We start from the raw sequence: 27,988 nt of genomic DNA on the forward strand, positions 1-27,988 counted from the left end.
CCAAACTTTGATCCTGGCCGATTTAGACCAGAATCGATGTCCATTCATAATGGACCATGCCCGACACAATGGCGATCTCCAAAGTTGTCCCGGGTTATTTTAGATATTTAGCCCTGGCCCACCCAAATTTTTACCTAGGCCCATTTGGACCAAATCAATCTCCAGTCACAATTGATGGTGCCTGCACAGTCGCTACCGCCAATTTTAGCCCGGGTCATTCGAAAACCTTGGCCCGGACCGCCCCCGAAATTTGACCTATCTTGGTCGATGTGGACCGAAAGCGTTTCTGTTGCTTGACTGTTATGAGGTTAGGGAGATGGTGATCTTCAGTTTGGGGGTTTAGCTTCAGCCTGACTGAGCTTCCAGGTAAGCTTCGCTCTCTGGACAGAATTGCCATCAACCAATAAGAATCGGTTACATAAGCTCTTCTGCCGGGAACGTCTCTGCTCCTTTGTCGCATGAGTCGGATACGTAACAATATAGTCAAGTGGGCAAGGGGCTTTGATTTCACAGGAGGAGTTTATAGGCCTTTTAAGTTTCTAGAAAAGCTGCCCCTACCCATCACCACCGCACCACACTCCTGTTTGGAAAAGGCGGATACGCCTGCAAACACAGCCCCACACCCTACATTCCCACCATCCTTCAAAGTGCATATCCCACCTGGCACCTGCCTCACAATACTGAGAGATGAGCCACCGTGCATGACGGTTCGTGAGGCACGGTCGCACGCTTGGCCAATGTACAACCAGAATAAGAAATTTGGCGGGCACGTTAGTCGGTGACAGTTGATATTCGCGTGCAGCCCTCGCGCATATCACAATAAAAGGAGGCAGTATGTGGTCTTCTCGCTCTAAAGTGAAGCCTTTAGTTTGGTTTGAGGTTACATCAAGTGATAGCATTAGGGGATATTCATGTTTTTCGCGACCTTCTTGGCCTATAAACTTTTGACACCGAATTTACATGCCTCTTGCGCACCTAGCCTGAACTCATACCCCCACAACCCTTCAAATATTTACTATACCTTAATACTGGCATCAACATTTAAGAGCATTCCAGCTGTCACTGCAGTTCGCGTTGCAAAAAGGTTAAACCAACGCACTCTTTCTGTTGGCATAGATACATCTGTAATTTAGGCAAAAATAAAAAAAAGCTATGATACTTTTCTCTTTCCAAATGTCGAAAGTACATAAGCATATTTCCTTCTGGAAGCTCTTTTTGTACGGAGCGATCTGTATAAATGTAGCGTTCCTCTGTACAGGCACAGTGACAGCGCGTTTATGGAGAGACTCTATGGCGAACAGGAGAGACGTTTGCTTGACCGTCATCGCCATGCTGATTGGAGCCCCATGGTCAATCGCGGAAATGCAGAAGAAGCTGAGCATAGTTAAGGTAAAATTTCTTATTTGTTTCTAGGCTGTACTACGTACACAAAGCAGTACTATGTAATAAGAATTTACAAATTTCTCTAATTATCCCACTAGCCCCACAGACCTACGTGCTCGTGCATTCACGCTTTTGGTACGATACGCCAAAAATAGCCGCGGACTATGAGAACAGAACTAATGGAATGAAAATAATGGTTATGTTGTATCTTCTTAAAAAACAATAAATACTTCGTACCTACCGAGACATAATCACCACATCAGTTGCATGATATAGAAAAGCTATTATGTCCCTTCTAAAGTGTTTCCACTGCGCCTACATTTAAGTGCTACCCGAGAGGAATGTATAAGCATGCCTCCTTCGCACGGTTAGCTTTGTAAATACACATTAAGGACATGAATATCACCGAATGCAACACCTTCATAGCACTGCAGTGAAAAAACATTCTTCATTATATTCCACACTTATCAGGCGGATGTCAGCTAAATTTTCTTCCTTATAGTGCTATAGATTTAACAGACGACATTTCTATGAGACAAATGAAATGAAAACACATAACTTGTTTTAAGGTATTTGCAGCGAAGAGAGACTAGAGGCTAATACAGCTTGGATGACGGCGGGACCTTCGTTCAGGCCATTCACATTATGTATGCGGTAGAGCGCAGTAAGACATACGCTGCGTTGTACCATGGGCTGCCACGATCCTCGCCCTTAAAAGGCATACGACAGTACACACTACGGAGAAAAATTGTGAATACTGAAGGGGAATGCAGAGAGCATACTGGGAAAACATCTGTTAAGAAACTGCATTCCACAAGTTTATGTTGCAAGAAAACTTAGGCAAAAATTTAAGGCTTAGATGCGCATTCGTCAAAGCGGTTACATTTTTTTCGCTTGTGCATAAACTGACATGACCCTGATTTTTTGCCATTCTTAGAAGGAGATATCGCAAGCGTTATTTTTGCTTTTCTGAAAGCGCATCTCTGGAGAAATGTTCTACTCAAGATTTTCCGCATTTTCATGGCGCCCATAGTTTGCGTTATTTTTTTACAAACACTTGTAATCTTGATTCGCCACAAGTATCTTGTGCTTCAGAAAAGTGTCTTGCTGTGTAACGCGCGGAGATGTATTACACATCTTTCAAGAACATCGATGATTCGTTAATAGCACTGATGTACTGTGAATACACTAGGTGCGAGTGTGCCTTTTGCCTGAGCAGCACGCAAGCTTCGAGTGTATTCAATTCGCCCTCACGATCACTTTTTATCAAAGAGGTAAGTTATGGAACATTTTTGCATCAACTGCATATCGGCAGCAGTAGGCATGAATGGAGCGAAGACCTGGTGATTTTTTATCAACAACAAAGTTGCGCCATTCTTGTTACTTTAAAGCGTCATAATTTTGAGAGGTGTTATGAAAGTAATAGTGAGCGCCATTCCAGTTTTGATGCTTTAGAGCTCCGTAAGAGGCATAGTGCTGTTTTCTGTTGAGTACATGCCAGCTACATAAACGCCAAATTTTGGCACTTCGTGAAAGAAGGCCTGCAATCCCTGCGGTGGTGTTTTCGGGAGTTTCAAGTACAATATACGTCCAGTTTTGAATCCACATTTTGCGGCAGCACTCAAGCCTGCACTGCAGAAGTCACTGGATAAGACCGCGGTTCTAACTTCACCTGGACGACAATAACCGACACTCATGTTTTCAAATGAGCACACCGTATTCTTGCCGCGACACTCATAGATAAACTATCATTGTTCTGTATCCTAGTTTGGACGGACAAGACAATAGAGTTTTAAAAGAATGTTAAGAAGGGAGAGTAGTTGAAATGCACAGCGAATGCGACAATTGGATGCGAGTGGACTCATGCTTCACTGGTACCCAGCGTACGCATTATTATCGTACAATAGTTTTACGCGACGTATCACCTTTATTGCATTTTAAGGCACTGTTTATTGTGTCGGGGAATAGAACGACGTTGCTTGCAGAAAGCGCTAAGAGATATGGTGACATCTAAAAGACCGAACAAGCGGTCTCCGCGCTCATAGAGCATACTACTGAGCGACATATCAGCCTTTTACAACGGTATGGCAAGCGCACACTTTGCGATATTAAACTGAAGTTTTATACAAGGCAAAGCTGCAAAGCTGAAAGCTAGTCGTATTTCAAGCTGTGCCAAATGTGATGATGCAGTTTGTTCAATAGCGCAAAGGCAACTTTTCCAAGGAGCGCCATGGCAGGATGTGTCTCCCACTACTTCAGTTTGGGTGAAGACCCTATTCGCCAACCATTTCACCCCAATACAGCCGCGCACCATGCGAACGAAAATCTCGTGTATACTGCATCACTGGTGGGTGCCGTATATGACACCGGGGATCAAAACCCGTAACTACCGCGAGGCTGATGTTCAAACCAAATGTCTTGTTGCTGTTGCGGTGTGACATCAGAGGGAGCTGCACAAAGACAACACAAAATGTCACGGTGTTGTGATTTGCAAACACAAACTATTATTGAACAAACGTCAGCATTTAGCACTTTCGACTTGCCATCTTCTTCTTTTCCTAACAAAATGAATGAGGAATATATCCTTCTACGCCACACCCAACAAAACCTACCTCTTAAGAATGCTGAATCTAAAGCATATGCAAGTAAATAGCGATAGCAATCACTGTGCCATGGGCAGTGCGGGTGACCCGATGTCCAGGATTGAAAAAAAGCAACTAGCAGTGCCTCAAGCTCAGTTTAGCACAAACCTGCTTGAAAGGTTTTCGAATCTCTCTCACCCACCTAAGATTAACCCGAGCGTATATCGAGCTCAAATCGCAAAGGTACCAAAGTTTTGCGCACCTGCAAACAATCAAATGCGAATCCATTACCTTATGTTCTTTCGAAATATGATGCCTTTTTTCAATTATCAAACGTCAGTTTCACTGAACTATAGCTTTTGTCGGCTTGTAAATTGACATTTTGAGCAGCGCAACCCTTTCTTGGAAATATTGCCGATGGTCTCGTTTATTCTGAATAGGAAAGAACAGAATGACAATTACTAAACTTCTCCTTTTCGCCTTTGCCTCAGGAAAGGTAAAAGATATGTCAAGAGAGGCAAATAACTAGCAGTCACGAAATGAGCACGGTAAAAGGCAAAAGCGCAAACACTTCGGTGCGGAAAGGCAGACACGAATGGCTCAAACAAAGATATAAGGAACTTCAGGCTTTCTTACCACACCGCGGCAAGCTGTACGCATCTATTTATTGTTCACGTGTGGGCCATGCTATGCTTCTTCACATATGCCTCCCTCCGCACAGCTTTTTGACTCTTGCAAGCAGCTGCGTTAACGCATTCTTGAGCAGTCGTGCTTGTTATTCGTGGGTGCAATTTAAGGGTAGGATTTCGATGGTATGGCGTCCACATGTACATTGCTTATAACACGATTTCTTAGGTCATCGTCATCTCCCATTATACGCCACCCTTTCTACTCTTCCACAATCTAGAGTAGAAGGCCATATAGCTAAATAGATTTGGCTTACATCTCTGTCTTGCAGTGCAAATAAACTTCACTGTGCCATAAGGCACTCCGGAGCGAACCAGACAGGACTGGAAGCGAGCGGCTCGCGCAAACGGAACCTCCTGCACTGTAAATCAAAGTTGTGCTTAAGGGCAGACACACATAGTGTTTTGGCAATCCTGACAAGCAGTGCCTGATTTGCGTCATAATTTAAACGAGAGTCGAACCATTGTCTAGCTGGCTCTGCAATTTAAAGCTTGCACAGCCTCACTCCAGATATACAGGCGCTTTTGTATGGCAATGTATAAACATACAACAGCTCCGCATGGCGCATCATGCAACACACACCAAGTATCAGCAACCCACAGGCCTCTACCTACGTCATGTATTGCTTCTTGTTCGGGCATAACGATAGCAACGCATGGCGTGAAACTATTTTTGGCTCACTGCCCTGCTCTTTTTGCTTACTTTTGCGTTTAAAGTGCAATATGAACAATCTGACTTAACAATCAGCGCCAGATGACTGCTTTAAGTTAGCTTTACATTCTTGCCCCACAGCATGCGTACTCAAACGGCGAATGAGAAGGGGTCCCCGAAGAGCAAAATAAAAGGAGTAAAAGCTGAACGTCGTCATTAGGGGTGGCTGGCTTTTAGCTAGCTCTGCAGTGTGAGTTCATCTTGGGCTTGTTTCAAGAGATACAAAAAGTAGTGAAATTAACTGAAAACGAATACAGGAGGGAACTCGAGAAGTGGTGTCGGATTTTCCAGAGCCTTCGCACGTAAAACCCCAAGAAACGCATTGCAGTTGATCGCTGGATGCTAAAAACTACAGTAAGGTAGTTATTGCTAACTACAATCCACCAAACGCCGCCCTACGGCTACAAAGAAAATAAATAAAGCGTTCACGGAAGCTCTGTTGTTGCCAGCAAAAGAATCGTCTGGGTCCCTTGCTCAATCCTGGGATCACCGCCTGTCCATAATGGTCACTCTAAGAAGTAAGCTAACCAGGATTCCTAGCAGAGGTTATGTCAAGGACAATTATATGAATAACTCCAACTGTAAATAAAAGTCCTTAGCCCTTAGGATTTTTGGTCATGTAGCCCCACGAAGGATGAGACACGCTGAAGTCACATATAATTAAAAACGTGTTCTGACGTGGCTTGGCAAGCTTGAGGGCATCGTGAAATAACTCCACAAAGACGTCCATCTTGCCCTTTGCGGGAGGAATATAGACAGTTAACACGAAGATCATTCCTTGGCCTCGTTCTTCAGGCTGGATCACGAGCAAGACAAGCGAGATGTGCATGTGTTGTGTCATTGAGTGATCGATCGCGGTCATACCCTTGGTGACTAGAGTGGCAATGCGTGGCGTTTCATAGTCATCCAATGTTTGTTGCGTGAACTTTTAGTACCCCGTGATCGTTGGTGTGCAGTATGTTTCTTGGAGGGCGATCAGTTCGGTTTTCGTACGCGAGTGTTTAAGAATTCCTGCAGGCTGCCTCTGTCGGAAGCCTCTACAATTCTACTGCCCCGCAGGCATTGTAGTAGCTGGGGGCGTGCATTTTGAATGCCTTCTGTTAATAAGGTGTTCCGCCGTAATTAGTTCACCCTCGAATACAGGTTAATTTTCCCTTCCAAACAGGCCATGTTCCGCAGGATGATTCCAAAAATTGCCCGACGTGACCGCATGGGGCACTAAAAACGGTGGAGTCCCACACGCGCACGCTACAGGCCGTGGCTTGACGGGGTCCAGCACAGGGCGTGCAGACTACTTTTGGGGGTTCGTCCGGTGTGGGCACTGGCTCAGCCCGTGTCCGTACTCAGAGCTAATGTATAAAGGGGAACGTGCAAGTCCTCAAGAAATGCGATTGAGGGCCAGACCGCAATGGAACATATGGCTGTCATCAGGCGGCGAAACGCATCAGGGAATACTTCAATGACGTGTGCATACGTTCCGCCTCTCTATTCATAAGAAATGTGCGCCTTACAGGTGGCAGAGTCTAGCTGCAGCATTGGGGTACGACAGTTTAGGGGAGCAATCAGTTCTCCTGTGTGAAGGCCCGCGACCACGCCGGCAAGCTTCACGTGAGAGTTTCTTTGCTGAGGGACGTGAACAGTTATCGAGGCCTGATTGACCTCTACGCGGTTGATCGCATTCTTAATGCGGTCAAGGTTTAAGTGGTCCTTGGAAATGATTGTAACCCTGCACGAGTGCAGCGCAGAGTTACCAATCCGATGCCCTCTTCTTCAGGATCGATATTAGCCTTGAGAACGGTGTCCCCAGCATGGCCTGCAGAGTCCGAGGGTTGGGTGGGCGCCAAAAACTTCATATGATTAGGGCTGGGGATCGCAGAGGACACGGTGTCAAGAGAGTCAACAGGGCCAGTAGACGGAGTCAGCGGGAGGCGGCTGGGGGTATCCTAAATATCTTGAGTAGGCAGCCCCCACGCCGTGGCCGCGGCCGCCATGGCCTCCTTCATGGAGGGCCATGGCCTTCGCAGAACTGCCGAGTGGAAGGCGATCAGGGGAAATTGCAGGCAGGTACGGAGGAGACTGACGTCTGATACCGGTAAGTACACAGGGCTCCGGTTTGTCATCCTAGGGAGCCCGCGGCTCGCAGCCCAGGCAAGCAGGAGGGTCCTGGTCGGGCTCCGATTGTAGTCCGGGTGGGAGAAGGCCATCGGCGAAGCCTGAACTGTCCGCCGGCGGTAAACCAACAGAGGTCCTATCAGTGAGGTCATGCTAGAACTCACTGGTAAGAGGTCCAGCGGCTTCATTGCCGCCGAGGCAAGATACACAGGCTGACGGTACAAAGACGCTAAGGCCGCGCCATGGTGAGCCTCGCGGAGGGTCCTTGCTTCGCAATAAAGACCACCCAAGACGAATGAAGAGATAATCACAGCAAATGAAGTCAATCATAGCAGGAACCGAAAACAGGGTGACCTGCCTCTTCGAGTTGAGGAGATCGGTTTTATTACTATAAAGCAAACGAACATAGTGAAGCTCGCCACCAACCTGTTAAATGAGGACGCTCTTACATACATGCATACATACGTACGTACATACATACATGCATACATACGTACGTGCATACATACATGCATACATACGTACGTACATACATACATGCATACATACGTACGTGCATACATACATACATACATACATACATACATACATACATACATACATACATACATACATACATACATACATACATACATACATACATACATACATACATACATACATACATACATACATACATACATACATACATACATACATACATACATACATACATACATACATACATACATACATACATACATACATACATACATACATACATACATACATACATACATACATACATACATACATACACACACATACATACATACATACATACATACATACACGCGCTTACCCACTCACTCACTCACCAACTGATCAATCCAATTGCTATAGATATTCATATTGCCATAGAACTGTCAAAGAAAGCACCGAGTTTTTTGTGAGTCTTGACAGCGACACCACGTTTTTTTCTAAAGGCCTTCTCGAGAAAGGAATAAATTAATTTAACTTTTTGAGGGAGACTATGTGTTTTTCGGCTGCAACACGATGAGAAGGTGTGGAGTTTGCATGTTGCATCACCGAAATTAATGACAGCCTTGGCTCTTCCTGTGCAAATAGGAAAAATCATGAATAAATACTGGAAACGCTGCAAATATTGAAATATATTCTGTTCCACCCCTTTTTTGTTCGTTTCAGCGCTGCCAGATGTCCAGTTACAGACCACTCCACTGCTTTTCTTTAAAAAAACTTTTAACCCTGACGTAAATGCGAACTCTCCATTGGTTCAAAAACAGAGGATATAGCTCGGCTTTAATTCAAAGGTGATCTCTAGGGAGATAATTAATGAAAGATATAATGTCACCAGCGCGCGGAGGCTGTGCTGCTACATCTGAGTTAGCCGCACCACACAGCATAGCGTAAAGGTTGTCTATCATTGTCTAAAAACTACGTCAGCACAGACCTCCCGACGTTATCGGCCAGTGCATTTGCGGCAGTGACCACCGTCTGCGCTTTCTGTCTCTCCTATTTATATTTTATAACCGTGGTGTGCTACACTCTTTTGGCAATTTTGTTAACTGATCACTATCATCGACATGTTGACCTTGCATACTATAGCAACGCTTTCTGACTTTGCATGCTGACTTCATTTTCCTGCTACTCTCTTTTCTGCTTCATCTTTTTATTCCTCACCCCTTTCCCCTCGTACAGAGTAGCAAACCGGTTATTCTTCCGGTTCACCCCCCTGCCTTTCCTCTTCCTCCTCCTCCTCCTCCTGAGCAAGGTGCGTGAAGGAAAGGGCAATGCGAACCTGCAACTTCCAGCCAACGTAAAATAATTCCTCGTCCTTGATTCTCTGCGACATATAATGGGAAAAAAAATTTCCAGGGTAAACAATTGTTTACTTTTCCTGATCCATCAATTCAGTTCCAGCTTTTCAATTTCGTTCTTCACAAGACTTCGATTTTCTGAAAAATATAAAATGAGTCGTAATGGTTGCTATTTGTGACCTACCAATTTCTCTAATTTTAAGAATCGAGCAAAATTATGGTAGTGTCTTTTGAATATGCGCGCATTAGTTAGCATACCGCGGCGTTAATGATGTCCCACAATTCACATAGTTTAGAATTTAAGGTTTAATAGAATGTTCCTTTCTCTCAACAGTCACATGTATTTTTTTAAGAAAAGCGGTTTTTTAATCATTGACTTTTTGTGCTTCATTATACTGTAAAAGAATCATAAAAATTATATTGCTATATTGCGCTGTACAGGTTGAAACTGCTTGAAAATAGTGCGGACAGATTCATTTCCCTTCCTTGCTCCTTCCTCCCGATAGTGTAAAGATAGAAAACGTGAAAAGTCGGTCGTATAAACTCAAAAAGGACAATATTTTTATTTTTGTTCATATTTCATATGTATGCATACCCCTTGTATATGCACATCCTATGCGAAGTTTGCTGATAAATCTTCCCCTCCGCTAGCCTTTGCGATTTCCACTGCGAGTAATGCTATAGATTCTGTCGTGCATTCCTCTGGTTCCTATGAGCTCTGTCGGAGGATTGTGCCGTCAAAAAACTTCCATAGACTGGATTTAAAAATTCATCAAGAGATAAGGCTAAGCGATGCTTTCCGGTAAGAGCAACTTATAAGGTCTGAAAGTTCATCAAATCGTATTTTAAAGAAGCCCCTTAAATCGCTCCTCCAAAAGACGGGACTCACATTTGCGGCGGCGGCAGGGTAAAGTCGGCAGCGAATATTATAATTTCATAAATGCCTACAACCGACCTTTTCAACGGAGCACTGTGGAGCAGTGGTTAAAACAGGCAAATTCCTATTGACAATTATCATAACCTTTCAAAAATTTTCGCGAATAAAAAGTTGCCTGATTAAAAAAGACTTTTTACAAAGCTTGTTTTTTGCATGTTCCATTTTTAGAAAATTCGTTTTTCCCATATGTACGATGCTAATGTCGCCGAAACAGGCTTTGCGGCCTGCGGAGAGCGATTTTTCGCTTTAACTAACACAGCCTGACAGCTTCCAGCTATGCCATTGAAAATTATAAACATCAAATTATTGAAACAACCACTGTGCTTGAATAATGTTTTCTTTCGCCGAGCGGGTGCATCGAACTCCTCAGAAGCAGTTGTATGCATGAAAGCAATTCTTAAGCAATGGCGTTTACAGCAAAGCTTTTGCACGCACGTCCCATGAGGGCTCACGCATGGCTCCGCTATGCAATCACGTGACCACCATCTTTATGTTTATCGCAACAAAAACAAAGAAACGCCAAACAGCTAAAAAAAAACGGAAGGCAGAGGCAGAGAAGCATAAAGGAACGGAAAGGAAAGAAGGCTAACGAGGCTAGATGATTAATCAGACAAGAAGATTAACAAATTGTCTTACCTGTTAACGTGCGTAACATAAGTACAATATGTCTCTTGTCAGTACCTCGGCAGTGAATGCTGTGATCTGTGGAGTCGTCCTGTGTGGTTGGCTTGCGGCACGTCCCTTACAAAATTTTTTTAGACAGCCTACAGACTGTCCATAGATCTCTATCTATAAACTATATAGACTCTGTGTAGACAAATCGTAGAGTACAGTCTATTTGCAGGAGTGCTGTACACAGTTTATAGACAATGCATAGATTTATGATCATGGACTTTTACAGACTTTTGTCTAAGGTTTGGTTGGTTTGGTTTATGGGGGTTTAACGTCCCAAAGCGACTCAGGCTATGAGAGACGCCGTAGTGAAGGGCTCCGGAAATTTCGACCACCTGGGGTTCTTTAACGTGCACTGACATCGCACAGTACACGGGCCTCTAGAATTTCGCCTCCATCGAAATTCGACCGCCGCGGCCGGAATCGAACCCGCGTCTTTCGGGCCGGCAGCCGAGCGCCGTAACCACTCAGCCACCGCGGCGGCTCTTTTGTCTAAGGACAGTCTATAGACTATAAATAGACAAAAATAATATCTATAGGAAGAAAATAGAGTCTATGAGAAGTCCATAGACTATCTACAGACCATATATATAAGGGGTTATAGCAACGTGCTGCCGAATGAATCCTCCCGAAAACAAACTCGTGAATTTAGGCCTAGCCGCACCTTATAAAACTACAGGTGAACAGCATTTCTTTAAGAAATGATGTGGTTAGGATGGAAGTAAAGGCTGGGTAACGGTTGATGCCTGAACCTTTAACGGAGAGAGGTTAATAGAGAAAGGAAAAAAAATAGCTGCCGTAGTAGAGGCTTCCTGAATAATTTTGAACGCCAAGCGTTACACTCGCCTAAACCATCAGTCGATCGTATTTTCTATAAAATATCCATCATTAAAGTGATGTTGCCGTGGCGGAGATTACAGTCGGCAACATCGTGCTTATGAGCCCAAATCCACAGTTCGAAGTTAAATGCCAGCTGCGGTGATATATACATATGCTGCGCCCATTTCGAATGTGGCCATCATTCGTTTCAGCTCGCTGGCTAAATGGCAGCGACAATTCATGACGTCTTTCGCGGGGCAGCCGGGAAGTGAAAAAAAAAACAGATTTGAACCGTGTCGAACATCATGTAATCGCAGCACTTGCAGACGAGTACACAGAGAGGACACACAAAAAAGTGCGCTGATGATGAGAGGAACAATGCGGCAAGGATCAACAGAAAACACAGATGAGGAGCCCTTTCTGCAAGAAATGAACTCATATATTGTATGTTGCGGGGCTAGTTGGTAATTTTCCTCGCCGATATTTGAACAAAGAAAAAGATAGACATTGTTGGTAGGAGCAAAAAGGATAAGAGTGCAACTACCGTGCCCTGAGCTTTTTTTTTCCAACGTATGAAACGCTTTGACATTGTGAAAAAAATGCTTCTGATTTTCGAGCATTGTTCAATGCAGAACAGCCTTTAAAAATATTGGCAGGATTTGAGTTTAAAGCAACTATTGCAATGCAGGACCACTCCTTCTGAAATGAACAACTTGCGTGCACCGTTCTGTGTATATACAACGAATATTAAAAAGACAAATAAAAGGCTAATCGTAGCCCCCCCCCTCCCCCCCCCCCCCCCCCGCTTTGCGCACAGCCGCTGTCACGTCAGTTTCCCTCAGGCTCATTGCTCAATATACTCACCTCGATCAACTACCCGGACTTGCGGAAGGAAGGAAAAGTTTTGCCTCTTTTTGTTGTCTACCGCCTGCAGGTCGCTTTTAATGCGCCGGAAATAAAACCCTCTCATTCTCAGATATCGCCGATATTTATTTGTCCGGAGCCAGCGGTAGGTGGTCCACCTGCCACGATGGGCAGGTGGCAGCCTGTCAACCGGTTTGTGGGCAACTTGTCACAAGGATTTATGGCCTACTATTTCTAAACACTTTGTGGCCAATCACTCTATGACGGCAAGTGGGTTTCGAAATGAAGCCCGCGCGAGCAGATCAGCTTCGCTAGCCACTCGATTAGACCACTACTTCATCTGAGCAGTCGAACATCCCACGTGTTTAACTGTGAGTCTCTCGGGCTGTCCTTTCGACGTCATCTCCAGCAACTTCCATCCGTACGCTATAGGCCCGGAGCCCACCGCTATCGCATTGTCCTCTAAGCCTAGCCTAGAAACGAAACCGAAATTTGGGGTTAGGGCGCTCAGCTACTAATCCGGAGTTCCCGAGTTCGAACCCGACTGCGGCGGCCTAGTTTCGATGGAGGCGAAACGCAGTCGCCGTATTTGAGCATGGACACTATTGATTTCTTGTGTACCTCATCGGTCAGTGATTGACAAGTTCCCACACTCTGGGGCTTCCCCGAAACTGTGAGATGTACGACGCTTTTAGACGTGCCCAGAAATGGCGTCTGTGAGAAAATGCTGATGTGCGACTGCATTACTGCACTTTTACTTCGAATTCTCTATACTCCATGGACCATCTCTACACCGGCGCCTTTGGGGCTATTTGAGCAAAAGTGGTCTCTTTTCCTTCTTATATCTGTCTCCAACATTCAGTGTCCCCTTACGCAACTTATCTCTTATGACACATTTCTGTGCTAAAAAAGTAGAGCCTGTATAAAGGAAAGCATGACCCTTTTCCGGCCTCGGTTATCGAAATATTCCCCGCGATTCCTATGTTGTATAACTGTGATGTCAAACAAGTCTGACTGTCAAACATGTCGAGTTTAGCTGCCTGTCTCATCCAAATACCAGCTGTGGTCATGATAGGCTGTGACTTTACTGAACGTTGTGCCTTTGTCCTAGGTACTAGGTGCGAACACACACCTAAGACGAATTGTGACCAACTCGCCTAAGAAGACGTTCTTTTAAGCTGTGACTTTGCATAGTGACTTCAATTTCCTGCCGCTGTTTTTCTCCTTCATCTTTTTCTCCCCTCACCCCTTTCCCCCCGTGCAGGGTAGCAAACCGGCTGTTCTTCCGGTTAACCTCCCTGCCTTTCCTCCTTCTCCTCCTCCAGCTGTGGCTGAATGCCGCGTTACACTGTTGCAACCGAGCCACTGTGTTTTGTTACTTTCTTCGAGAAATTTGATGCTTTAATCATAGTTATGGGTCCCTCTTTCTCTCTGTTTGTCTCGTGCGCGCGTACGCAAGCAAATAAACGCTCGAATACGCACATCCGCTCATGCACACACCGTCACGCCACTGCTCCTGCAAAGTTCGCAATACAGGGGTATTGAAATTATCAAACGGCTTGACTGACAGGCAAGTCCTCTGAGATTTTTAGGCCCTTTGGGCTATTTCAGCTTCCGGGAAGCACGCCGTGCACCTGTTAACACTGCTCACAATAAATATTACATTTCAATGTATTGCAGCGGCCTTTGCGTGTCACTCGCCTAGTTTGCGGTGTATTCCCTTCCTAATTGAAGCAATGTTGTTTTGGTTATCCAGGCGAGATTATGTTGAGGGCATGTAAACAACGCTCATTAGTCTGGCGCTTGAGCAGTGCTATCTGGTGCAGTGAGGCGACTTCTTATGAGAAGAAAACATGCCCCTTTCAGCGTAGAAATAATTGCATCTTGAAATCTTCTCTTGCTTTTTCTTACAGTTTGTTGACACCTGTGACCCAGTGTGGATTTATTATAGCAGCGTAGTAACTGCTCCGTGTACAGTAAACATCTACCAATATACGTCCGAGAACTGGACTGTATTTACCAGATTGCATATCGAAGGAAGGTATAGTCTCACTTTTCCACGGAATTGTTCGTGAGTTGTTCCTTCTTCATTAGTCCGATGTTACTACTGCAACATTTCCATCAACTCGCGAGTGATGGCTCTGTTATTCAAGATCGGGTTGCACGTTTTCAGCGATCATATTTACTCTGATATTTTCTTAGAAGCGACTTAAAAACACTTTGTTATTCAACGCTTCTTACCGTTCGTTTTAAGGTTACTTCAACACATCGTATGTGAAACACAAAAGCGAAATAAATCGAGGTTTGTTTTTAGTTAGTTTGCCACCCTATTAGATAGGAGGAGTAGTGGGGAGTTAACTGGTGTATAGTGCTTCGGGACAATACAGGCTTAACGCTATGGCCAGTGAAAAAGCATATATACAACATAGCATTCGCTGAGAAGTTGGACTCAAGCCATGTATTGCGAACGCTCGGAATGAAGACACTTGCGCCTAATATGTCAGCTAGCTATGCATTGTTTCTGGCTGGAGTAGCTCAATTGACATTGCAAAAGAACGCGAGCAATTGAGGTTTTTAAGAAGTACCCGGGCATTTTTCTTCTTACGTGCTATCAATGCGAAAGCATGGTGCACTACGTTCAAAACTGACTTCGAGCTTGACGCTTCTCTTGCCCAGTTTTCAATGAAGCACTCGATGATGACTCTTCCGTCTCTGGAGAATCGCTCGGCATGGCGGCGCCCGTTCATGACTGAAGCGGTACTAGGAGTGCCCATACCCTTCTGCGTAGTCGCCTGTTCTTCTAGTGCTCTTCACTATGTTTTTATATCAGCACTCGCCCCCTGTTCTCTGCAGAAATGGTCGTTATCCACTTAACTTTCATAGTTGGCGGCGAGTTCTCGCGATACTATCAGCGCAGTGGCGCGGCGGTCAAGAGATATGCCACTGCACTGGCTGGTGGCTGTTCCCGTCCCATCCACGGGAAAGGATTGTGTGAACCATGTTGCTTTTTCCCAACCGGTGGCGCTCCTTCGAATTTACTCGAGCTTACCCGAGTTACTACCCAGATTCCTCCCATTGGTTTGCGTGGCGCTCCTCCGAACATACCCGAGCTTGCATGAGTTACTTTGTGGACATACAGTGCGGACAATTTCTGTACACACCACGCATCAGAAAAGTAATGCTTAGACATTAAAAACTTCCCATTCCATTTGATATGGTGACGATACCAATATTTCATTGTGCGATAAATCCATTGCTGACCGAACCTGCCAACTAAACGCCTTGCTAGGAAAAGTTTATTTGTGTCCCTATAACACTTTGTTCGTGGTTTCTAGGCTCAGGAAAAAAAATCTCCCCTTTAATTCCTCTTTTATCGATCCATTCACACGTTATTCTCCCCTGCGACCGCGTATCTCCTCTATGTGTTGAACTGAACGCGCATCTGAAGTTTATTTCGAATGTGGCGCATCTGGACAAAAGATTCAGCAATTGACCTGAGATCACGTTTCAAGGCATGGTCAATTATTCTCCATCGTTTATTATGATTACTCTCTCTATTGCGCCTACAGGTCTAGTCTCATGTCGCGTATGGCTCTCTTGCATGGGGTAATACTAACCAGTGTCAGATATCTTCTGTCCAGTATGTAGAAAATCAAGCCACCTGTATCATTACAAACACGTCTTTGCACACTAACGTCAGTCTTCTTCTTCGTCGAAATAACCTAGTTTCGAATCATCATCAATTTCGCCATCATCTTGGCGCTCTGCATTTTGTACTACGCTACCATCAAGTGCCTTACAACGTAATCGATCACAACCGACTCAAAATCGTGATACTACTAATTTTGAAATAAATATCAATTTTCTACCACCAAATGTTCATAAGAATTATGGCCAAATGAGGTTTTTATTTGCCGACAATAGTATCTTGAATATTTTGTTACTATCGTTAAATCAAGTTCCGCCTTTTATAAATTCAAAGGATTGTTAAATATTAGAGGTTTTAAATGCAAGGGTCGTTTGAAGTCTTTTTTTGCGTTCCCTCGTTTTTTTCTTCAGAAATTACATGTCCTAATATTTCTTATAGAGTTAATGAACGTGCTGCTTTTTTGTATTCTTATGCAATTTACTCGATCAGGGCCCCGCAAAGTCGACTATGGGACCCTATTCTGTATATCACTTTGTATGGTTCCCTTTATTATATGTATTGGGTAAATTAGATTAGATCTTAGGGATCCAACAACCAACAACGGTGTTTTTTGAGCTTTCGCCGGAAGATCCACGCTGAATCGTCTGCCCAGCGCACTTCCTATGGTAGAGGTGATATTGGCTTTGTACGAAAACAGCAGTCGAGTTTTCGCCTCTTGTCATGTTAGATAGTACACTGCCGGCTTTAATTAAATTTCAGGACGGTAGCAATTTGGCGACTGGTTTCAACACTGCAACTATTTTCGGACAAGAGGTCCTTTAAGTCCGACCAGTCTTTTTTTTAATTTTAACCGCAACTGATTTATTAACACTGGCATTAAACTATTTCTACTTATTTCTTCTATTGGACACAGAAACAAAACTCCAGTGACTGTAAAGGAGCGCTTCATAGGATTGTTCGGACCTGGTAGCCCTGGTATGCCATCTATAACTATGAAAGTCCTGCAGCTACAAAACGGCAAGTCAATAGCTTTGTTTTCTGTTCCATTCTTAGCAGCGTACAAAATCTATGAGCCTGTTGTTCAGTTGTAAGTACCGTGCTAGAGGTCAACATTGCGCTATGGATGTAATATTGTGACACAGGTAAAATTCTGTGGTGTGGCTGTGACGAGGATGGAGGACACGCGGCGAAACTGAGTAATGAAATCAGCTATTTATTCGGTTGACATGAGCACAGAAAGAATTCAACAAATTGGCAGTTACGATAGCAACAAAAACTTGTTCGGCGGTTTACCAAGAACAGATTCAGCGCTCCTGTCCACCACACTGAATTTAAAAGTGGTGAAGAACTTTTGCGACAAGGCGTGGAAACCGCCTACTACAATCTAGAATAACATAAAAGCAGTTTCGCGTCGCCGGGGTTATTGGCGGTAAGTCTGGTTCTATCTCGCGCCACAACCGAAGTGATATAACCGTGTGCGGTGGCTTTGAACTTTAACAGAGAGCACTCAAAACACTATCGCCTTTACCCGTCTCTTAAAGAGGCATCCGTGTGATGCTTGAAAATGAAAAAAAAAATGGGCAAAACAGACTGCGTGAAACCAAACACAAAGCGTACAGTCGCGACGAAAAAATATTGGCATAATGACGTCACGGAAGTGACGAAAATCGCACCTTGTGGCTGGCGCAGCGCCGTGCTTCCCGAACACGTCTGGCACATTTGTTATCGGCATGTTCGTAACCGCAGTGCCAAGCGTTGCTACCTGCCACTCGGTGTCACGTCATAGTGCTGTTCTTTTTTCGACGATACTGTACGTACATTACTGGGCATAAAGTAGCTTTATACGCAAGATATCCGCACTTGTAGTTGTGCACGTCGCCGCTGGGATGCCGTCCCACCTCCAGGAACGACTGAATAGTCCAGTTCACCTAGTGGGCGAATTGTCTTGCGCGGGCCATCGCTGCTTACGATGTTCCCTACAAAAAGCAGTTATTATTCGAAGCGGCACTTATCTGCCTTCAAGGATAGCCTGACGACTCAACCGCGTCCAGCATTTCCTGAAGCCTTATCAGGTGTGCCTCAGAACTGAAAGCGAAAAGAACGACGGCGTCAAAGTGTACAAGACAAATCTGCAATTCCGGGATTATCGCTACTGTATCGATTACACGCTGGAACATCGCTGGTGCGGTGCAATGTCGAAATTGCATTACATTAGATTCAAAGAGGACTTGCGTAATGAAGGCTGTCTTCTTGATCCCGTTAAGCGACTTCGATTTTGCCGACACCCGGTTTTGAGATCTATGCACGACAAGCATTTGGCGTCATAAACGCGGTCAGTGTGCAGTCGACCCGAGATAATGTGCACACGTCTTTATTCTTCCTTCTGTTCAGCCGGCAGAAATCAACGCAGAGCCCAGAGACACACATGTTTCTTTTTCTCGAAGACGGCCGGTGGTACCCAGGGGTTCTTCAATAGGAGGTGATAGTCCCCAATGGCTTGACATTGCGCATAGACACACAGCCGGGGATTTTGCGTAGAAGACGAGCGTCTTCATCGGTTTTAATGCGATGCTTGGCAACACATATGCGTTGCGCCTTTCACGAGGCAGAAAAGCAGTTCCTGTAATCTCGGAGGAGGTTCCGTAAAAGTTCGTGTCTGTTCTGGAGCCGCGCTGGGTTAATTTCCTGGGCAGCACGTGGCCTTCTTTTGACTATGCTTCTGATGCGTTTAACAGGACGAATGTGTCTCAAATGTACGTAAGTTAATCGAGAAAACCAATCGGCGTGCTTCTGTTTTGGTGTCGGTATTCATAGCCGACGTTTGCCACAAGCACTTCAGCGTGACAGTTGCAGAAATAGGTAATGCTTCTAGCGATACTCAGTCTGCGGCCTGAGAGCAACTGCGCGTTTCCCTGGATGATGCTTTCGCCGTTCTCGGTATTCTTATCAGAAACGAGGACGATGACGATTGACCGCGGTGAAACCTGAGCTTTTCGTCGAGGACACATGGGGCAAATTGTGCTGCAGGGTTGTCATGGAGGCAATGGCTTCATCCGGCGAAAGTTTGATGAGCTTGTATCGAAGGTTGATGACTGCTTTATGCTAGGTCAGGAAGTCCATAGACTAGATTGGGTCCCGGACACACTTCAAGAGAACCACGAAGGCGGGCAGGATAGCTGTGACCATTTGCCTCTACTGCCGTGGTGCATCTTCCCTATGGTGCAAGAGGGTGGCCTCCTGGGGTGCGGATTTGTGGACCATCCCATACAAATCTCACTTTCTTGAGCTGGTTGGTGAAGGATCCACTAAATATAGAATGTCTGCTCCAGTGGCGATTAGAAGAGTACTTTTACGGCACTGATAGCCACTTCCAGGTCTGGGGTTCTCGCTCTCGAATTGCACATCGGTCATGGTGCGAGATCACGAGATCACCGTAAGTCTGTACTGCGGCTGGGTCCCGTCATGGTCGCCCTGCGTGTAAAGAGACGCCAAGAAGGTCGGTGGGCACGGAGGCAAGTAAAGGTATACTGTCGGAGAATCTGACCGGCCTCTCCACAGAGAGAGCACAGTGTGCGGTCATCGGCAGTCATCCGCTTGTCGCAAGGTCTAGACCTTGAGCTTGGCATGTAGGATGGTTTTGCGGGGGCTTGAAGATGGTGTTCTTATGCCCATGAACGTGGCTTGTCCCGAATCGTCAAGACCCAGTACTGCCTACTGCCGCGGCTTACGTCATGGTTTGAGGTTCCTGCAATAATCCCTACAATAATGGTTCCTGTAATAATGGTTTGCAACAATTCGCTGAGTGTCTTTGTATATCTAAGCGGAGTGCAGTTGCAGACCGTTGTAATCATATGAAACAGTTTGCTGTCAGGAGCACAAACAGGGAAAAAGGTCGGATCTATTATAGTTGTGACATCAGAAGGTTTGCAAGAACAAAGCTTTGACGAACGCAACTAGTGATAAATAGGAATATCTCTGGCCTCTGAAGAACTCAACCCTGTAGGTACGCACTTCTAGATGTGAAAAAAATACTCATTGCACCCGATCGACCGTAGCTCTTGCGAAGACAGGAGCAGCTGGGAAATGAAATGTCTTGCTGACATTAGAGTGCACGGTGTATAGTGGCCCCCGTCTATACCCTCCTTGCAGTCGCGCCTGTGTGATGTGATGAAAATAAAGTCTTCCTTTTCTCTCAGATTCATCCGATTTCAACATTTACGACGATAAGTGGACGGGACCAGACCTGTCAGGTAAGAAACAATGGCTTTTTAGAATCGCACCATTCGTGACTGTAAAAGAAAGCATTGTGTGAAACATGTCTAAAACAGTTTACTCACAAAATATTCAAGAGCAACGAGCCTACAATTTTAAACATTCCTTCTTTAAATAAACGTAACAACGGGAAATTTTAATGCGCAGCTGGCAAAAATGTTCTCTGGGCTAATACATCGCTATTGGGCAACTTTAAGTTGCCCACTGAGGGATGTCTGCTTTCATTCCCAATGGCAACAGCGTGTCGTAATTACCGCGAATGTAGACAAAGATTGATCTCTCACGTAAGAAAGATGCGGTGGCGCAGCTATCCCTGGGAGTGCCGGCTGCGGACATAGAGTTAGCGCTCATAAAAATACACGCAAACGAAAATTTTGAACGTGGTTTTCTCATTCCACAGTTCACCTACGACGTCATTATTTAGAGCACGCCATATAACAGACTGTGAATGTAAGAAACGTCAACTCAAAGCAGTGTATATTTAAAACAGTGCTATACGTGGGCGTTGGAGACACCCTCCGTTGGGGGTACGAGACGGAAGCAAGAGCCATTGAAACGCATGCACAGAAAACATTCCGCGATACTTTTCTCATCTCGCATGGTGTCCACAGAACGTCGTTGACTAACAGCTGGTCATTTGTAAGCTTAACAAATGGCAAGTAGTTTTAAGAAGAGGGTCGCAAAGTACGTTATGCAGTTTCCAATGTATATATTTTAAACGCCGTAAAAATGCATGTTTTGAACTTGTACATATTCCCAAAAAGTGCCCTATCCTCTAGGTGTTTATCTGAAACGCACAAGCACCTCGTGTAGTCCAAAATTGCTCCTTCGCACGCTGCATTCCGTCAAAACACTGCAGTTCAAACGATAGCGAGGTTTACATTGAAGAAAGCCGTCAGAAAGAAAGAGAAACTAACCGCGCACAGTAGCAGAGGACCAACACCGTGTTTGCAAAAAAAAAAAACGCAGTGTTCGCGGAAGCGGCAGATGGGCGAAGGATATCGTCTTCACTCCCGTGCTGCAATAAGTAGCTGTCTTTCGTTCGCCTGCCATGGCGTTTTGAAAACTGCTTTGTTTTATTGTGTAATGCTATCTAGGCTGTCTGGTTCAAAATAATGTATTAATCAGCAAATATAACGCGCGCGGCAGCAGATTGGACTGCAGGAGAAGCTTACGCGATTCGGGGAAACATTCAGCGGATAGAGTGCCCTTTGTAGTTATGGCCGGCTGCGCAACAAACATTTTTCGTAGTGTTTTAAAAATACATTGCCTCAGAAATAACATTGCATACTTTGTCACGTTCTTCACCAACGTACTCGCCAACTGTTAGCGATTGGCCACCTCCATGGGTACCCTGCGAAAGGACCATGATGAAAACGTTTGCTGAAAGCCAAGAAGGCTTGTGTTACGGGAAGGCTGACCGAGACAAATATTTCTGAAAGGTTTGCTTAGCTGTGTTCGTATAAATGGCGCTCCTCACCTGCACAAAGCAGGCGGGGGGTGACTCCCACGAGCACGCATCGCTGTGTTTTAAAAATAAATCGTCTTTTAATTGAGGTTTCGTGCCTTCACAATCTGCTCTAGGATGTAATTGGCTATTATTTACGAGGGATCGAGATCATTGTTGCTATGTAAACAAAAAACGGCTTTTAAAACTATTGTTTGCATGGGTTTTAAGGGCGCTAACCTTATTCTAGAGCCACGGCCAGTTTCAGGGTCTTCGATCGCCCGCTTTGTTTATAAACACAGTGGCGTATAGCATGCCTCCCCCTTTCATTAACTGTCATGGTGGCTTATTCGATATGCCTCGTGAACATGTTGTTGTCGGACCAAATTGCAGCATCAGCGGCCGCATATTACAAGCAACCAGCAATGCCCAGGTGGCACTGCTGTTGTCCCAATGCACGCCTGAAAACTGTTATCGGCAGCCGCTTGGCGCGCGACAAACGCCAGACGGAGTTCTGAATGATTCGAGGCGTGCTTTGAGTTGATAATATTCCTTCCATGCCTAGAATCTCTCCACGCAGCCCAGTTGAGCGACGCATGCCACGTGTGGCTTCCATAACGCGTGCAAGCACATGCATATAAGAGCAAAGAAGGTGGAGTGGAAAAGCTCTATACGTGCACCTAAAAAAACTAGGCTGCGCGTTACGGCGCTGCGATCGACATGGTAAACATCACTGCAGGCTTGATTTGAAACGAAAAAGGAGACCGTGTGCTGTGAAGGGTCATTGCAGATTAAGGTGGTATAAAAAATACGAAACGATTCCCTAAGGCACCTGTCAACTGCGACGTGTAGCCTTTGGGATGTTATATTGCGCATAAAATAATATCTTACTGTGCCATACCAACGGTGAGCTCTATTTATGTATAACAGAAAGCTATTTTTTATAAACAGTGCTTTATGAACAGTGTCACCGACGCTGCATAAGGAGGGCACAACTTTTCGAAAGTTCCATCATTGTCATCAGTCAAAGTGCATTCACATCAGGACTAATGTCTTTTCCTTATCTCATCAATTTCCCTTATCCCTTCAATCATTTTCCTTGCGGAGGACTGTCGTCGCTGTGAAACCGGCACAGAATTTCTCCAGAAACTGAGATTTGCCTCATCTACCCCATGGTTACGCTATGCCTGCTGGCCGCGGAGGTTTCGACTGACTGAAATGATTACGCTACATCTATGAAGTCTTTATATGGGGCTTGGTTAAACTCTAAGCATTCCTGTAGCACCTGATTGGTGGCGTGAGTAATGCAACAAATGACGTGAACGACAACTGCGACAACGAAGTGCCAGAACTTGATAGGTGCTCTGCGTTCTCAAAGCCGCCTACGTGCTGTGCCCTGGTCGTGTTTGAATATTCCTCACTTTGGAACACGGACGTTTCTGGTAGATCTGCTGGCTATAGGCTAAATCATCCATGGCTCAACCTGGGGATTCCAAGATCGCAAACATCAATTTTCATGGTCTTGGCTTCTCGCGACCCCGACACGTTTTCCGGCACTGTCGGCCCCGTTTTGGGAGACAGGCTAACGCTCTACGAACGAGTCGAAACCTACAACATGCCAGGCTCTACCCTAATGCCTGTAATATGATGGGTTTTTTTTCAATGGCACTGGAAGAGTGCAGTATTAAACCATCGTGGAGAAGCTCATAAGCTGCTGGCGCTAGACAAGAACGCTGTTTCACAATCGTGATGACCTGAGGCTCAGCCCCACACAAAAAAAAAAACTTGGGATGTGCCCAGTGTTCGACGGAAAGTTAAGTGGCCTATATTCAGACCAATTTGGCTCTACCGACAAGGCAGACTACGTGCTCAAATTAATTAAACAATTAAAAAGGAGATTTTTCATAAAAACATTCGAAAGCCAATAAATGCAGAGAGTAGCGGCGAAGCATATAAGCTGTGCTGTCTATTCTAGCAAGTCCAAAGCCACTGCATGTCGCAGTAGATGTTACGCCTGACATAGTACCGACATCTTCCTGTATGGAACAGCGACCTCCTGCCGACGTAACCTCCGACACTACTACTGGCATGGACGCATAGACAATAATCGTCGCACGTGAACTGGAGGCACTGGCACATGTGAGGTGCCCACCTAACGGCACTTATAACACGCTGCCCGAAGCGTGGCTTATCAGGCCGTCGCAAGGCAAAAACTGCCAACTTGTATCGTCCTTCGGTGGCTCCTTCCCTCGGCAGCCGAACCGTCCGCCATCCTGCTTCCACCCTTTTCCACGCCATCTGCTAATGCTTCACTACGCGTTATCCCAATCTAGCCCAATGGCGCACGGCTGACGACAAACCCATCTGCATTCTGTGCTCGCGTTTTGGTTCCATTTTTATACATTGCCCCCGTCAAAGGCCTTCGCCTACCAAAGGTGACATTCCTTCTTCTCTAGTGGCCCGCGGTTGCACGTTTCGCCCTAATGTCATCCAGAGCCCCTTGATAGCTCCCAACACAACCTTTCATTATATTCCGACTCCACGTCGCAGCCAGCCCACCCCTTTCGGTCACTGCAGTCGGCTCGTCTTACGCCTTTGCCCCCTCCGTCCACTCTAATTCGGAAAACTAGCTAGTGCAGCTTCGGAAGGACACGTTGCAACAATGGCCGTGACCGCAAATCCTCTGCAGACTTTGTGACGGACCTTACTCGACGTCGTAGTCGACGGAGTTCCAGGGCGCGCACTCGATGACACCTGTGCGCACGTATCCGTGATGAGCACTGACCTTCAGTGTCGATTTCGCAAAGTCCTCACTCCTTTTGCCTATTACAGATGGTGGCCCGCCTACTATCGGCTTGCTATGTCCTGCTCGCATCACAATTGCCGACCATGGTACCTCGGGTCCGATAACAGTATGGAACAACAGCGTTCATATCACCTCAATCTCGGCCTCAGTTTTGTCCGGCCATTCGGATATCTACGACTGCTCGCTGCGTGCGCTCCACCTGAAAAGAATCGATTCCAGACACGCCGATTCTTCGCTCCAGCGGTTCTAAATAGACTACGCTCAGAAGCCCTTTCAAAGTGCCGCCTTGTTTGCACTGACACCGCATCTCCCCGTTGCCAATGATGACTGCCTTGTTGCGGCCATTATTGATGTCCCGCCGATTCGCAACAGTGCTCCATACCATCGTCACCCGTCAAGGCGAACCTCCTCTCACAACTCTTTCCTAGCTTCGATGTCTTTCTTGCCGTCCAAGACTCGTGTCCCAGTCCTGCATCCCATTAATTGGTACATATAATTGATTTGCTCCTCTCGGAAAAAGTCGTGACCAAAGGAAGCATTTTACAAATTAAAAGTTGCAGCCATCGGTAGAATCGGTTATAGTAATCAACACTTCATGCTAAATTTCTCGGGGCTTAAGTTGTTTCAAAATACCAGCTTACAACTGCACCTATTAACTTTATTTATTTACTAACAAATACTCATAAGGCAGGAGACATGTTTAGTCCGTGGGACTTAGGCGTCCCAAAGCAACTCAGGCTATGAGGGACGCAGTAGTCTAGGGCTCCAAAATAATAATAATGGTTGTAGGGGAAAGGAAATGGCGCAGTATGTCTCGAATTTCGGCGTACACCAGAACCGCGCAGTACGGAAGGGATACAGGAGGGATGATAGCAGAAAGAAAAGAAAGAAAGAAGTGCCGTAGTGGAGGGCTCCGGGTAATTTCGACCACCAGGGGAACTTTAATGTCCACTGGCATCGCACAGCACACCGGTGCCTTTTGCGTTTTTGTCTGTCTGTCTTTTACTGCCAGGAAGAAAGAAAGAAAAGTGCACAGGCCTGCCCACTGGCTCAAGACGAGCCACAATCGCTAACACGTGCAGATAGCAGGAGAGTAGAAAGATAGGATAGAAAGACAGGATAGTAAAGACGCGCTAAAGACAAGGCCGATCCCAGAGGTAGTGCAATACCGGGCCAACCCAACCGGTGGCTGGAGTGAAGCATCTTTCAAACTCTCCGCCACATTTTCAAAAATAAGTCCAACTTGGACCCGTAACAGATACTCCACAGCGTTTTACTCGCCGCGATGAATCAGTGGTTAAGGCGCTCATCTACTGAGCCGGAGTACACGTGTTCGAACCCAACCGCCGCGGCCGCGTTTCGATGACGACTAAACGCAAAAGGCGACCTTGTGCTGTGCGATGCCAGTGCACGTTAAAGATACTCCGTTGGTCGAAATTATTACGGAGCCCTCCACTACGGCACCGCTCTCTTCCTTTCTTTTTTCACTCACTCCCTTATCCCTTCCCTTAGGGTGCGGTTCGGGTGTCCACTGACATATGTGAGATAATTACTGGACCACTTTCTTTCCTCAAGAAACCAATTTTCCTCCGTCGACACGGGGCCGCCGCGGCCGCGATCCAACCCGGAAAATCTGGCTCAGTAGCCTAGCGCGGAGTTATCGACCACCTGAGGTTCTTTATCGTGCACTGACATCGCACAGTACATGACCTGCAGAATATCGCCTCCATCAAAATGCGATCGCGGCGCAATTATAGATTGAGGGAGTGAAGCACGCGGCGCTATATTTAACCATTTCAGGTTATTGCATTAAAGTGAAGTTATTCTCTTATACCCTAATTTAGATCTCACTAACGTCTTGTAAGAAGGAGATTTAAAGATGCGGTTTGTAGTGTGAAGTTTCCTCCTATCTATGACCAATAATTTATTTTACTTTTATTCATGCAGATGCCAAGGATGACAGCATAGAAGAAATAAGGCATGAAAGTAAAGACGGCCAGTGCGCCTTGTTTTCGATCACCTTCTGCGAGAACCGTTTACGTAAGAATTTACCTTTCAAAATTTCATTCTAGCCAGTTAGAAGGCGGTAAATAATTAGCAAGAAAAATTTGCATCTTACTGAATAAAATAATCACTTGTTGAATCCAAGGAAGCCATTTCTACAGGAGGAAGCGAGCGGTTACATTAAGACCAGTATTTATTATCAGCCAAAAGAGTGTACATTGAAGAGATTCAGCAGTCTAATATAGTAAGATGTAGTTTGATGACAGTGGTACAAAAGGGCTGCGAGACAGACACACGTAACTAGAAACCGGCGAAGTGAACAGCGGATTTCTCCAACAACAGCTGTTTAACGCTCTGTTTTATCAGGCTAACCAAATCACTGCCGTGCACTACACGCCAGTTTCTTCAATGGTATGCATTTTCCAGCTTTTAAAATGAATTTAAGGCACATGTGTTTATTACTGCTAGCTACACAGCGCAAGCATAGCAGAATTCCATTTCATAATCTACCACGAAATTACGCTGAAAAGGAGAAACATTTTCACAACACAAATTATGCTAGCGCGAAGGCGACTGGAAGGTTTTCGGAACGCAGGAAATAAAATGAGTTGATTGATTCACTCTATTCTAAACAGCTGTCTACCGAAGACATCCTCATCTCCAACTATACCCACTGCAGGACACAGGTCTCCAATATCCTTTCAAATAGACCCTTCATGTGCTACCTCCGGCCGCGTTATTCCTGCGAACTTTCTTATCTCCTCCGCCCACCTGACTTCCCGCCACCCCTTTTGCATTTACCCTCTCTGGCAATCCCCTCTCTAACCATAGGCGATGTTTTTTTACCTTCCCTTGGAACCGCTAGTCCAGCCCATTCCCATTTTTTTCACGGCTGCATACCAATAATAGACGACTAGATTACAGCCAGTACCATTTTTGCCTTGAGATACGAAAGCGGAATAATAATACCGCAGACATAGCGGAGGGTAATAAATAGTTCAAAGTTAATACCAGTTCACATAATCCAGAGGTCCGAGTTTCACTACTTACGATAATATTAAAGGGGCTCTGAGACGCCTTCCGAGGAGAGCACATTAACTCACTCAATCATTGCATTCTGTTGGCATGAAAACCAGAGCCAAATAATACTCTTCTACACGCAGCAGACGACCCACAATAACGCGTCAAACTTGGCGAGCCCTTCCCTGCGAGTTTTTCATGCCCGC

At 45.5% G+C, this 27,988-nt stretch overlaps 1 protein-coding gene across 2 annotated transcripts; it reads left to right on the plus strand.

The window, feature by feature from the left end:
* Window positions 1-1,259: 1,259 nt before the first annotated feature.
* On the plus strand, window positions 1,260-26,867 carry LOC144135378 (uncharacterized). Of its 2 annotated transcripts, none has more exons than XM_077668050.1 (5): window positions 1,260-1,389; window positions 14,498-14,655; window positions 17,147-17,250; window positions 20,430-20,483; window positions 26,706-26,867. In XM_077668050.1, the coding sequence occupies exons 1-5, from the start codon at window positions 1,291-1,293 to the stop codon at window positions 26,828-26,830; spliced, it is 540 nt and encodes a 179-aa protein (XP_077524176.1). In that variant the 5' UTR covers window positions 1,260-1,290; the 3' UTR covers window positions 26,831-26,867. The 2 variants fall into 2 exon arrangements, with proteins under 2 accessions (XP_077524176.1, XP_077524177.1); XM_077668051.1 differs by having other exon boundaries at window positions 14,498-14,625.
* The last annotated feature ends 1,121 nt before the right edge of the window (window positions 26,868-27,988 follow it).

Source organism: Amblyomma americanum, chromosome 5 (genome assembly GCF_052857255.1).
Source record: "Amblyomma americanum isolate KBUSLIRL-KWMA chromosome 5, ASM5285725v1, whole genome shotgun sequence".
NCBI classification, from domain to species: Eukaryota; Metazoa; Arthropoda; class Arachnida; order Ixodida; family Ixodidae; genus Amblyomma; species Amblyomma americanum.

Excerpts from the sequence above, each read along its gene's own strand:
- LOC144135378 (XM_077668050.1), top strand. The coding sequence starts at position 1,291 with ATGGCGAACAGGAGAGACGTTTGCTTGACCGTCATCGCCATGCTGATT. Across the intron at positions 1,390-14,497 it reads AGAAGCTGAGCATAGTTAAG|TTTGTTGACACCTGTGACCC; the intron begins GTAAAATTTCTT and ends TTTTTCTTACAG. Across the intron at positions 17,251-20,429 it reads AGTCCTGCAGCTACAAAACG|ATTCATCCGATTTCAACATT; the intron begins GCAAGTCAATAG and ends CTTTTCTCTCAG.